The sequence below is a fragment of the Pseudophryne corroboree genome, chromosome 9 (genome assembly GCF_028390025.1).
Source record: "Pseudophryne corroboree isolate aPseCor3 chromosome 9, aPseCor3.hap2, whole genome shotgun sequence".
In the NCBI taxonomy this organism is placed as follows: Eukaryota; Metazoa; Chordata; class Amphibia; order Anura; family Myobatrachidae; genus Pseudophryne; species Pseudophryne corroboree.
This window is the reverse complement of record NC_086452.1, coordinates 411,339,011-411,353,572: the sequence shown is the minus strand read 5'-3', so window position 1 is coordinate 411,353,572 and position 14,562 is coordinate 411,339,011. Positions and strand designations below refer to the sequence as shown.

General features: G+C 46.8%; 1 protein-coding gene across 2 annotated transcripts in view; it reads right to left on the bottom strand.

Moving 5' to 3' along the window:
• Positions 1-14,562, bottom strand: part of SYNPR (synaptoporin) — a 467,369-nt gene that overhangs the window by 213,922 nt on the left and 238,885 nt on the right. The window contains exon 1 of one of the 2 annotated variants that reach the window (XM_063940904.1): positions 9,399-9,766. The exons of the other annotated variant lie outside the window; for it this stretch is intronic. Coding sequence (XP_063796974.1) covers positions 9,399-9,422 — 24 coding nt within the window. The 5' untranslated portion in view covers positions 9,423-9,766. Of the gene's footprint in view, positions 1-9,398; positions 9,767-14,562 lie in introns of those variants that run through there. 2 annotated transcript variants of the gene reach the window in all.

Sequence of the window (14,562 nt, the reverse complement as noted above, 5' to 3'; positions counted from 1 at the left end):
CACTTTAACAGGATTTAATGCATCCTGTGACAAATTAACCACTATGGATGAGCAAACAAAGTAAAACTATGCAGTTTCATATGGATCAATGGTATAATATCTGCTGATGTCACTTCCTTTTTCACTCATTCAGCACTGACGAAAGAGACCAGTCTGAAGAGTCCCATCTTTCAGGTACTGAGTGTGATGTTAGTGTATTAGAATGCTTAATATTTGTAGACACTCCCTTACTAACATGTGTAAGCCGCCCTGAATCTTTAGTGATGGTCCCTAGGACCAGGGGGATGCTGGGAAGTGGGTGGTCCAGTGTGCAGTGTCTGGAGTTGGTGATGAAATAAACAGCACAGCAGTGAACTCACATGTCTCTGTGTCCTGATGACTGGATTTACAAACATATGAACAAAACACTGAGGAACCAAACAGTGTGCTGCAAAGTTGTTTTATCCATTGCGAAAGACAATGTTCATCTAAAATCTTAAGTCAGATTCACTGATTCTACGGTAGCGTCTAGTTACCCTTCGTGAAAAGGACCTTTCCCATAAGCCTCTGGGTCCATGTCATAAAATATTTGGAACAGTAACCTGTGGCGAGCAAAGCGGAGCGAGACACCGAGCCCAAAGTGAGGCAAGCGAATCGAGTACGCGAGGGGACAGTGGTGCAGAGATAAAACGAAATATCCTCTGACGAACGGAGGAAGGATAAAACTTTTAGGTGCTGTAAGGGCGGAAGTTATCTACTGCCCTCTCGTGCTGTCACTTCCTGATCACGAAGGGAACATATATCTACACTGAACTTCCTAGTACTGTAGGTCCTAGACCATTCTGCAATATCCATCCAGTTCCTAGCCCTCCCTGCACAGTCAAACATTTTAGAATTATTAAAAATACATGAGACACTTTTCAACTCTGTTTAATCTCCAGTCCATAAAGTGACACCTGGTGCATTAACGTTAATGGACAATTGATGTATTTCATTCTCTGCATTTACAGATCATTTTAACTCATGCAGTATGTAGGCTTCCCTGACACTGCAGATTTCTGGCATTACTCTACATGAGTCTCTTCTGTCATTGAATGCATACTACTGATGATCTGACGGAAGAAAAAAAAATATTAGTAATGTTCTATGAAGTGAAATTCTTTAGAAAGCTGCAGCCAAGCGTAGGCCCCTTGTTCTCAGAGAGCCCCCAGCGCTCACTGTCTTCCCCTACCATCATATATGCATGTTTGTGTAGCTCACAACAGTCCATAGTGATACAAGTATTCCATTGGTGATTGACAGCAGGGGTAGGAAGGAAGGAGAGGTATATCTGTGAAGTAATTCATCTGATAAAGCAGGAGGAAAAAACAGTGATGAGTCCTCAATACAGTGTACTGCCTCCTGTTGTTATTAACAAACTGTAGGGGTTATTCAGGTTTGTTAACAAACCCAAAAAAGTTAGCAATTGGGCAAAACTATGTTGCACTGCAGGTGGGGCAGGAGTAACATGTGCAGAGAGATTGCACAGTACCACTAAGTCATTTTTTAAACTTGCACCATAGGCTGTGGAATTTATATGTCACACTTTTATCTGAAGGGCTGGGAAGTGGGTATTGGTGGCGGCTGGAGCTTTGCCTAGGGTGCACCGGCCCTGATGAGATGATTAGCTTGCAGCCCCCAACCACCCCCACCCAGGAGGCTTGTGCTTTCTCCCGGATTCAGAGATTCTCCCGGAATACGGGGACCCGCCCCGCCCCCTCCCACACGTCATTGTACATTGTGCGGCCGGACGATAACAGCACAGGAGAGGAGATCCCAGTGTCCCGCCCCCACGTGACCCCACCCGGCCGTCCAGAAGAGGAGGTCTGCGTAGCTGCGAGCCAAACTTCGTGGACGTCATTGTGCGGACACAGACGCAGGGGACGGTGGGGTCATGGGAACGGTGTCGGTGCGGCGGCGGCCATGGCCAGGGTGGATCCAGCAGCAGGAGTCAGGACAGGAGAGGTATGGGAAGTATGTGCGTGACTGTTTGCCTCTTAATAAACGTTTGCCTCCGCTTAAAAAAAAAATGGAGCACACCCACTTTATCTCACTGTACTGCTTCAGGCTAGGCTGACATCTGCAAAATCTGAGGGGATCCCTGAAATTGCCAAAACCAACACTAGCTATGGCAGCTGGGCTGGTGGCACTATAGTAGGTAAAACTAGTGTTCCTGCTAGACTGTCTTAGCAAAATGTGCCCTGCTGACCCTTCCATGCATTTGTTACAGAGATTGGAGTAGCACACAAGCGCTTCTAATCCTAAAGACAGAGAATTTCTTTACAAGATACACTTTAAATATCCGATGTTCTCTGCTCTCCGTGCAGTTCGCACCTCCAAACTGACCTCCTTTCGAATGATGGTACACACATAAAGGTATCTTTTCACAAAATTTTCCACTGATCCTCCTTTTCTATAGCCCCTCTTAGTAAGATGCTCACCTCATATATGGGCCCTATATGTTCTGAAAGGTTTCTTTAAGATCATCATATATCACACCATATCCACCACAATCTGAAGGCACCCTCTCCCTTATTATGATGCTCACCTTTGGGTATATCCCTATGTTCCTTGAAAGGTTTCTTTTGCAGTCAGCATTCGCTGGGCGGATAATGGGGAGGAACCACTTCTTTCCAGTCTCGAGCACTCAGTTTTTATAATACCATACGTCCACAATGGTAAAAAAGTGAAGTTTTTAATAAAAAAATTCTCATACAATAAAAACATACATATACCCTCACAAGGCCGTCTGGGTTTGTCCCTCTCTGCTCCCTTTGGAACCGATGGTGATAATTTCACCCCAAAAAAAAATTTTTTGGGCACTTACTGCCAGGGTTCCTGATTGGAGAGTTCAGATGATGGAAGGTAAACCTTTAGACCTGGGTAAAAATAGATAAAAGCCTTCCATGCATTTGTTTGTTCAAAGCCAGACATATTAAAGTCTGGGTGTTCAAATGCTAAATCTAGCTTTAAGAAGTAGAATACAAATTTTTAAAAAAAGTTCCTACCAAACTGTTCTGCACTTTTTCAAAATTTGGTGTATTTCTAATAAAATACATTTAATATTTTACAAATATGGTACATCATTTTATTTACAAGAACATTGCTTGGTGTCGGGGGGGTAGTGGATCTCCAGGAATCGATGATGCATGAGGTGGCCATTTTTAATATGTATTATACCAATAAATTGCTTTTTTGTTGTTTGTATATGAAACATAAATGAATTGTGTGTATGTACACAAACATTGTTTAATTCACAAAGTTGCTAAAAATATTGGCTAAAATGACCTTCAGGCTGTGTGTATAAGGTGTATATGAAACATAAATACATTCTGTGCTTAGACTTGGCTCCTATCGCCATGATATCTCAGTATGGTATGCAATTATTCCAAACTACGGAAAAATCCGATATCCAAAATACTTCTGGTCGCAAGCATTTTGGATATGGGATACTCAACCTGTATTGGGACACATTCTAATTGCAACAAAAAAGACTATAGCAATAATTTTGGAAGAACCCTACCCCACTTTCCATTTGTAAGGTTTTTCATAAGGTTCAGTTTGCCTTAATGATGGAAACTGTTGGCGTTCCATATTCTTCGTCTGTCTCTTCACCACTATAGTTATGGTGTAGATAGCACTAATATGTAACCGAAGGTGAGGGTGTGGATTTTCTGACTGGAGACACAACTCCGTTAGATTAGGGTCATCAGACTGAGAGTTTTTCATTCATGTTCTGGTGTACCAGTTTATGATACTGTCTATTATGCCTTAACATTTATTCTCTATACTATGCTTACTGATTTGCATGATATTTGTAAATTTTCTCTTTTCTGTAACAACCCCCCCCCTATATTTTTAATATGTAATAAAAACTATTGATATAGCACCCCTTAGATATAGACAAAGCAGCGAGATCATATTAAAGTGTTGCTAGAAGTACAATGGCCCTCTCTAATTTACAAGGCTTCATTAAAGGATATGGCTGTCATACACTCAAATACTTGTAGATCTTCCCCCACTACCACCACCACCACCACCACCACCACCACCACCAATGTTTAAGTTGGTGTTATATCCTGTAACTTTCAGTGGCCCTTGTTGCAATCTGATAGTAGCATGCAGAATAGTAGCACATCATCACCTCTAAGATTCACAGCGACCCTGGCACTGCCATGTAATAGACAGAGTATTCCAGTGATCATCATACAATACAGAAACTATTCCAGTGACTGTCAAACAATACTGGGAGCATCTCAGTGATTGGCATACAATATAGAGTGCATCCTAATGAATGTCATACATTACAGAGAGCATACCAGTGATTGATATACAACAAAGAGCATCCTAGTGAACACTATGTATAGCAAGCATTATAGTTACCACCATATAATACAAAGAGCATCACAGTCACCGCCATACAACATAGTCTGCATTCTTGTCAACACCATACAATACAGACAGCATCCTAGTGAAAGATATCCAATACAGATAGCATCTTAGTGACTGATATACAATCTAGAGAGCATCTTAGAGAACTCTATACAATGCACAGTGCATCCTAGTGATCACCATATAACTGTCCACAATATAATCAATCTTCATTGTCTTCCATCCCCCAACCATACTCTTCTCCTCCAACCATACTCTCCTCCTCCAACCATACTCTCCTCCTCCTTCCATCCCCCCAGTGCTCTTGACTTTGCCTCCCATTTTACCATCACTATTGAGTTACTTTGCCATGACAGCTCTTCCTTCAGGTGCCTCCTCCTTGTAATCCTCCCTCCTCACTTTCCCAGGTGACTGCTCACCTTCTTCCTTGTCTCCAGTGTTGAAGTTCATGCCCTCCTCTTCATCATCCAAATGTCACCTTGAATCCAGCAACACGAGAATGTCGATATGGTCTCTATGTCCCCATATAACATGTTGACATTCACAGTGTTGACGCTGACATAATTTCAACATGTTCAACATGTTGACATTAATAATGCATGTCAACAGTAAGAATGTTGACAGTAATATTTTACCCTAACCGCAACCCAACACTAGCACTGACATGTTGATAATGTAGGCATGCATAATGTCTGTATGTTGCATGTTGATATTATGAACATGTCAACACTCTGACTGAATATGTTGACATTTTGAATATCAACATTCTGAACCATTCCACACTACAGTGTAGACCAGTGTTTCCCAACGTCGGTCTTCAAGCCACACTAACAGTCCAGGTTTTTATCGATATCCATTATTGAGCACAGATGGTTAAATCAAACTAACTGAAGTACTAATTAAGGGGGTCATTCCGACCCCTTCGCATGCAGCAAACGGGTCAGAAATGCGCATGCATGGTGGACGCATTGCGCAAGCGCGTCGTTGCCTGGTGACGATCGTCACCAGGCAATGACGTCGCCAGCGAGAAATGTGATCGCAGCGGCGATCGCAAGAAGACGGGCAGGCGGGAGGCGTTCTGGGGTGGATACTCACCGTTTTCCAGGCGTGGTGAGTCCAACACAGGTGTGTCGAGGCGATTGGAGGGCGGATGTCTGAAATCAGGACCGGGACCTTCATCGCTGGATCTGTTGCACTGGGTGAGTAACTGCAGTCCTGATCTTGCTTTACTTGAAACTTTTTTAGCATAGCCCTGCTATGCTAAAATACACTCCCCCATAGGCGGCGGCTAGTTGATCGCACGAGCAGCAAAAAGTTGCTACGTGCGATCAACTTGGAATGACCCCCTAAGTCACCTGCACTCAAGTATGGTTATCCTTAAAACCTGCGCTGTTAGTATACCTTGGGGATCAGGGTTGGGAGTTCCTAGTGTACACACTTAAAATATCATGTGATTGTCACATGCACAGTCCCTGTCGTAAAAACATTGTGCTTTAATTGACTATGTAGAAAAATAATTATACTGTATCTACAGTAATGCACTTTGAATTGATACCAAAGTCTGGTTCTCTCCTCTTGCATTGCAGATATCTTACTGTATGTGAGCAATTTATATCGTCTGTGTACAGACCACAAACAAACATCCTTTAGGTTGATTAACAGCAGTCACAGTTTCTGGATAATTGCAAGGCCAGCTCAGCTCATTACATGAATGAATGTACAGTATGGGCGGGATGTATTAACATACATCGCCGCACCTCGCCGGTTACCGCAGCGATGTTGATCGCGTATGTACTAACATATGCAATCAACATCGCGATGCGGTGACGGAGGCCCCCCGCGATACCTGTTAGGTGGTCTGCGGGGGGTCTCTGTCACCTCCATGGGGTCCCCACACAGGATAGATGCAGGGAAGCAGCAGCAGGCTGCCCCCGGCGCCTCCTCCTCCCCCCTGCAGCCGGAAGGACGTCCGGCTGCGTTGCTAGGGGGAGGAGGAGATTACCTTCCGGGTCCGGGGCATCATGGAGGAAGGTAAGCTGGGGGGGAGGGGGGTCAGCGTCTGCGGCGGTGTCGACGGTGTCGGCGGGTTGCGGCGGTCGGCGAAAAGAAGCCCATAGGCTTCTATAGGGTATCGCCATCCAGAGATGGCGATACCCTGGACGCCGAAAACGCGACGGTAGGGTGTTAGTAAATATGAAAATGCGGTAAAACCCCCGTTTTCGGGTGTTTTACCGCATTTTTGCTTTAGTACATCCCGCCCTATGTCAGACTAGCAGCAGATGCTGAAGACTATTTAGTAATACTCCGGCCATTTATCCCTGAGTGACTAAACAACACTCCTGTACTGTTATCAATTATGAATAAGGTGTTCAGCTTTCACAGTATAAATATTCAGTGTTACACTGGGCACTTAAACATTTTAGAAAGGTTGAGAAAAAAGACAAAACAAATGCCTAGATTTCCAGCTGTTATAAATAATAGATTAGATTAAATTTTGATCTTGATATGTTTTTTCCCCCAGCTAGTTTTTATCAGGTACTAAAAAAATTCAAAAATGTTTACTTTACCCCCTAAACAAACAAACAAACAAACAAACAAACAAACAAACAAACACAACATTTCTAATGGGCCCTACACATTAGGCGATAACACTGAATGATATGAACGTTCTCATTCATTAATGAACGAGAACTCGTTCATATCGTTTAGTGTGTGGGCACCAACGATGAACGATGAGCGGCCCCGCGCTCGTTCATCGTTGGTGCCGGGTCGCTTATGCCTGCAGGCCAATATGGACAATATCGTCCACATCAGCATGCACTGCTATGGAGCCGGGTGACAGAGGGAGTGAAGAAACTTCACTCCCCCCATCACCTCCCCTCCGCCGCCGGGTTTCCTGCCACCTCAGCGGCGCATCACCGTGTGTGTAGGGGGCATAAGGACCCGTACACACTGGGCGATAACACTGGATGATATGAACGATAACGATCTTATGTGAAAGACCTATCATTCATATCGTCCAGTGTGTATGCCTGAAGATGAACAATGTGTGCACCCGCGGGTCGTTCATGTGCATTCATAGTCTATTGAACATGCAGCTCAACTTTGTCTACATTGTTGAGCTGCATGTTTGAGGAATGCGGTGGATGACGTCACTGAACAGTATCGTTCAGTGTGTATGCGCTATACCGCTGAACAATGTAGCGTTCAGCTATAGCCGCCCATTAGGGGAATGTCGACCAGTGTGTACGGGGCTTGAGGCTGGGTACACACCTGACCGACATGTCGGCAGACCCATCATCATGCCGACCGTTCGATCGAGGTAAGTGTACACACTTACCAATGGGACACTTGACGTGTCGGTCAGGATCCCCAGCTGGGCGGGTATTTGAATTTGCCCACCCAACTACGACATCAGCCCCCTGCAGCCAGTGTTACAGACACTTGATGGACGGCCCGAACACACAGCCAGATGGCCCGATATATCTGTAAATATATCGGTCATCAGCTGATACGATATGCACAGCTGATACGATATGTCTGTGAACTATGTCATTCACAGACATATGGGGGGTACTCACCCTCCGACAGGATCACGATACAGTATATCGGCTGTTAACTTGAACGCCCGACATATCGGCCAGTGTGTACCCAGCTTAAGAAATAAGCCTAATATATAAAAGACTGATTAAAACAATACAATGATCAATTGCAGAATTGGATCAAATATTAAACCTGTCTCCCAGAAATAATGACAGTCTCAGCACACATCCAGGCTGTACACACAGATAACTGTACAACACTGTTACATACTGGCAGTCGATTCCTGTTACATACTGCCAGTCGATTCCGACAGCAGAACACACACCACTAATTCCACCCAGTGAGCATAGTCCCTGGTCTATGGTTTATTGCACAGTGAGCACATCTGAAGACAGATGTTTGGGGTGTTCAGCCCCGTGCACTGGAAGAATGAAGAACGACTGGGTGTATTTAGGAAAAATAACACTATTCAAGATTTGCCTTTTGCAGAATTAAACGGCCACTCAACCGTACAACATCCTCTTATATATAATATGCCCTTATACAAATATCGTCAGTGATTATGATGTGATAATGAAGGCTGTTGCTGTACAGAGGTTTTCTGTTGAAATAAAAAGATAGCTTGTAGAACTGTGTAAGGATATATATTCCAGTGCAACAAACTTTGTTACCAGCCAGACCAATAATATATCCACCTAATGCAGTCTGAAACAAACTGAGGTGTGGGAACGATTACAAATAGATGACTGCGTGATTTTGTTTACTCAACACGAATTTAAAAATAGTGTAAACAAAGGAGTGAAATAATAAATACATAATAAACCTGGGAAACACAAATACAGATAGATAGATAGATAGATAGATAGATAGATAGATAGATAGATAGATAGATAGATAGATAAATGAAATCTTCATGTAAGGCATAACAAATGCACAAGAATGTTATACAATGTACAAGGATTTTATTCTCCTTTTGTTAGGGGGGATTAAAGAATTAGAATATATTTAGACAAAGCTTCAAAGCAATCTCAGTGTAAAGTCATCGGGGAATCCCTACAGTCTGAAGAAATTCTACTTAACTTGGTTCAATATTTTAGTATGTGCCCCAGCGGCTTTCAAAAACGGCCAATTAATTCATTAGGAGCCCATTAATTAGATCGGACGCATCAAATCTGCATAGCAAGCCCAGTAAGAGAATCAATCCTATTCTGTATTTTTTATTTTCATAAATAGAATTATTTATTTACAGAAGGCATTGGATACATTTTATCCAGATGGAACATTCTGTGATTTTAAATTGCGTGATGAAATTATCCAATGTAAAAAAAACAACAAAACATTAAAATCTTAAAATATGTACAAAGTGCAAATAAAGTAAAATTAAAAGTATTAACAAATGAACAAGCAAAGCATAGTCCTGTGCAATTCATTCATTTTTAACTTACCGGAGCGAATATCACCATACACATTTACAAAGGAATTTATAATCCAACGCTGTGCTCTGGAAATAAAACAGAGGTTGTTGCATGCTAAACCGGACAAGGTATCCAAAAGCTTCTGTGGAGACACTTCCAGCTGCCTGTCCTTTCCATGGAGTACAGTAAATCAAGAGGTGAAATCAATGCAGAGAAAGTGAGATGTTTGCCCATGCAAGAAAGCAGCCTCAGATTCCCTTTCCCGAGGGTTGGCAAGAATTGTCATAACATTGGAGATTACTGTGTAAAGCCAACTGTAAGGCTGGGGATCTGTGTGATACTTTTACTTGCTGCAGGAAACCTCTTCTGTGTTTGGAAGCTTAGCTGTACTCTACGCCAGGTTCATAGTTAATGCAAGAACTGAAATACATTTCCTTTTGTATAGATTCAGAAATACATTCAGAGAGGAGGAGACATATACTGGGTGGTGTATTAAAGATGAACTTTTTTCCCCATGTGGGATTTGATGTTCTTGTAATTATTTTGGAAATAATATTATGATGTGGAAATATCTGGGAAGAGCCAATGATAAGTAAATATGTATATTAAGCCAGGAGATGAGCAACCTGGATTGGATTAATGGATTCTAGAGAAATACTGCTAGTATATGGTGTCCGGGCAAACTCACAACAGTGGCTTACTAAGGCCAGGCACTCAGGGACAGTGGTGTAACTACCATCTGCGCAGGATGTGTGGCAGCTGTAGCTGCAGGGGCACCTCACCCCCCCTTCCCCCCCAAGTCATCCACAGCGCTCCCCGGAAAAGAGTAGAGTCTTTTTTGAGTGGTACATGCCTTATATTTTGGAGCTATTACTGAGTCATAACATTTAGGGGCCAATTTATTAAGCTCTGCAGTACCATTTGCGTTCCAACTCACTGCAAGTAGCTGCAGTGGAAACTACAAGGCCGGAGCAATTCAACATAGCTCCGGTGCAGAGATGGGCTGATCCCAAGATGAGCTGGTCATGTGATTCCCATCAGGGGATGGAATCAATATACCAATATACTGTCTGTCGGGATCTCGGCGTTCAGGAGACCGACGCCGGAATCCCGACAGCCGGTGAAATGCCGCCGGCTGTAATTCTGACGAATGCGGGGTATTTCCACTCGGTCGGTGAGTCCACGCCACCAACTGAGTGGGAATAGAACCTGTGGTGAGCGAAGCAAGCCACCGGTAACGAAGCGTGGCAAGCGCAGCGATCCAGCGAGGGGACTTGCTGCCTCACTGCCGGGATTCCGGCAGACGGTATGCCACTGTCAGTGTAGTGACAGCCGGCATCCCGTCTGCCAGGATATTATATGTATTCCCCTATCAGAGCTACTTCTGTAGCAGTGAAACTTAGCACTGCTGAGTATGACTCAGCAGTGCTAGTGCGCGGAACTGGGGTTCACGCATGCACACAACATATTCCAGGAGCTGTACAGTAGGAGAATATACACTGGCAACAGTAGAGTAACATCATTTGCAGTACAAGAGGGGGGTGTTTTAAACCATGGAGTGAGATAAAGTGGAGAGAGATAAAGTACCCGTTAACCAGGCCCTGTCATTTTTCAAACACAGCCTGTAATTTGGCAGTTAGGAGCTGATTGACTGGTACTTTTTCTTCATCCACTTTATGTTTATCCAAGAGTTCATACATGAACCCCAAGTACCAACAAATCAGATCCTAACTGTCATTTTTCAAACACTGGCTGTAAAACGGTAGTTAGAAGCTGATTGGTTGGCACTTTATCTCTCTCCACTTTATCACACTCCAAGGCTTAATACATGTACCCCAAGGTATGAGGGCCCTGCTTACTGAGAGGAAAACTCAGGGCACTGACAAGGAGGGACAGAACTGGCCTCTTATCTGTAAAGCTGCAGGTTGCTGGTCCTCTATGTTGGTTAATGGCTGGGAGTCTGGTGCTGGGACTTGATGTCACAGGCCAGTGCTGCACTTCCCCTCTGAGGAGCATAAGAGATGACTCCCATGTTCCATACCAGGTAAGAATACAGTACATGCAAGACAATGCAGAGCAATCAGAGTAAAGTATGGAGGGACGAGAGCAAAGGGTGGCACATGGGGTGCAGGGGAAACCCCTGATGGGCCCCACTGCACGAGGGCCTACCCCCTCCTCTAGGTATCAGGTTCCAGACTGCACACTTTAACATTTATAGACTAATAGTATTTACTATATATATATATATATATATATTTATCAAAAGGGCCAGACCATGCAATCTCTAATGGTTTGCCAAGCCTCTGTGGTGGCTGGCCCCACCCCCCTCTGGGGGATAACCACACCCCTAAGCATGGGCCCCTACAATGGCATTTTCCAGTGGGCCCTTCATTCCCCAGTTTCACTGTATAAGGGCAAGGACTAGGCATGCTCTATAGATTATGTGCACCTATGGAATGAAATGCTTATGGGAGCAGCAGTGCCAGATTAAGGTCCACATGGGCCTGGAGCTGAAGTTAATGCCAGCTACGATGGCATTCCCCACCGAGTCCAAACTCTGGGAGCTTGGTACATATGGGAAATGTGTCCAAATTCCGAAAAAAATGTCAGTTTTCAGATTTTTGGCTGCATTATCCTTTTAGTACAGCCTCACAGCAGCGCATCCCCGCCTCACTGACAGTAGTGCATCCCCGCCTCACTGACAGCAGTGCATCCCCGCCTCACTGACAGCAGCACATCCCTACCTCACTGACAGCAGCACATCCCCGCCTCACTGACAGCAGCATATTCCTGCCTCACTGTCTCACTGAAAGCAGCACGTCCCCGCCTCACTGACAGCAGCGCAACCTTGCCTCACTGACAGCAGCACAGCCCGCCTCACTGACAGCAGCACAACCTGCCTCACTGACAGCAGCGCATCCCCGCCTCACTGACAGCAGCACACCCCTGCCTCACTAACAGCAGCACATCCCTACCTCACTGACAGCAGTGCATCCCTGCCTCACTGACAGCAGCGCAATCCCTGGCCTCACTGAAAGCAGCGCCTCCCCGCCTCACTGACAGCAGCGCCTCCCCGCCTCACTGACAGTAGCACATCCCCACCTCACTGACAGCAGCACAATCCCTGGCCTCACTGACAGCAGCACAACTTTGCCTCACTAACAGCAGCACATCCCTGCCTCACTGCCTCACTGACAGCAGCACATCCCCTCCTCACTGCCTCACTGACAGCATTACATCCCCACCTCACTGACAGCAGCACATCCCTACCTCACTGACAGCAGCACATCCCTACCTCACTGACAGCAGCACATCCCTACCTCACTGACAGCAGCACATCCCTGCCTCACTGTCAGCAGCACATCCCCGCCTCACTGACAGCAGCGCAACCTTGCCTCACTGACAGCAGCACATCCCGCCTCACTGACAGCAGCACATCCTGCCTCACTGACAGCAGCGCATCCCTACCTCACTGACAGCAGCGCAACCTTGCCTCACCGACAGCAGCACATCCCCACCTCACTGACAGCAGTGCAACCCCCGCCTCACTGACAGCAGCACATCCCCGCCTCACTGACAGCAGCACATCCCCGACTCACTGACAGCAGCGCATCCCCACCTCACTGACAGCAGCGCAACCTTGCCTCACTGACAGTAGCGCAATCCCTGGCCTCACTGACAGCAGCACATCCCGCCTCACTGACAGCAGCGCATCCCCGCCTCACTACAGCATCACATCCCCACCTCACTGACAGCAGCACATCCCTACCTCACTGACAGCAGCACATCCCTGCCTCACTGTCTCACTGACAGCAGCACATCCCCGCCTCACTGACAGCAGCGCATCCCCGCCTCACTGACAGCAGCGCATCCCTGCCTCACTGACAGCAGTGCATCCCCGCCTCACTGACAGCAACACATCTCCGCCTCACTGACAGCAGCACATTCCCGCCTCACTGACAGCAGCACATCCCCACATCACTGACAGCAGCACATCCCCGGCTCACTGACAGCAGCGCATCCCCACATCACTGACAGCAGCACATCCTCGCCTCACTGACAGCAGTGCAATCCCTGGCCTCACTAACAGCAGCGCATCCCCGCCTCACTGACACCAGAGCAACCTTGCCTCACTGACAGCAGCACATCCCTGCCTCACTGACAGCAGCGCATCCCCGCCTCACTGGCAGCAGCAGATCCCCGCCTCACTGACAGCAGTGCAATCCCTGGCCTCACTGACAGCAGCGCATCCCCGCCTCACTGACACCAGAGCAACCTTGCCTCACTGACAGCAGCACATCCCTGCCTCACTGACAGCAGCGCATCCCCGCCTCACTGGCAGCAGCACATCCCTACCTCACTGACAGCAGCGCATCCCCGCCTCACTGACAGCAGCGCATCCCCGCCTCACTGACAGCAGCACATCCCTACCTCACTGACAGCAGCGCATCCCCGCCTCACTGACAGCAGCACATCCCTACCTCACTGACAGCAGCGCATCCCCGCCTCACTGACAGCAGTGCATCCCCGCCTCACTGACAGCAGCACATCCCTACCTCACTGATAGCAGCGCATCCCTACCTGACAGCAGCACATCCCTACCTCACTGACAGCAGCACATCCCCGCCTCACTGACAGCAGCACATCCCTACCTCACTGACAGCAGCGCATCCCGCCTCACTGACAGCAGGACATCCCTACCTCACTGACAGCAGCGTATCCCCTCCTCACTGCCTCACTGACAGCAGCACATCCCCTCCTCACTACCTCACTGACAGCAACGCATCCCCTCCTCAATGCCTCACTGACAGCAACACATCCCTACCTCACTGACAGCAACACATCCCTGCCTCACTGATAGCAGCACATCCCCGCCTCACTGACAGCAGCGCATCCCTGCCTCACTGACAGCAGCACATCCCCTCCTCACTGCCTCACTGACAGCAGCACATCCCCGCCTCACTGACAGCAGCACATCCCTACCTCACTGACAGCAGTGCATCCCCGCCTCACTGACAGCAGCACATCCCCACCTCACTGACAGCAGCACATCCCTACCTCACTGACAGCAGCACATCCCCGCCTCACTGACAGCAGCATATTCCTGCCTCACTGTCACACTGAAAGCAGCACATCCCTGCCTCACTGACAGCAGCGTAACCTTGCCTCACTGACAGCAGCACAGCCCGCCTCA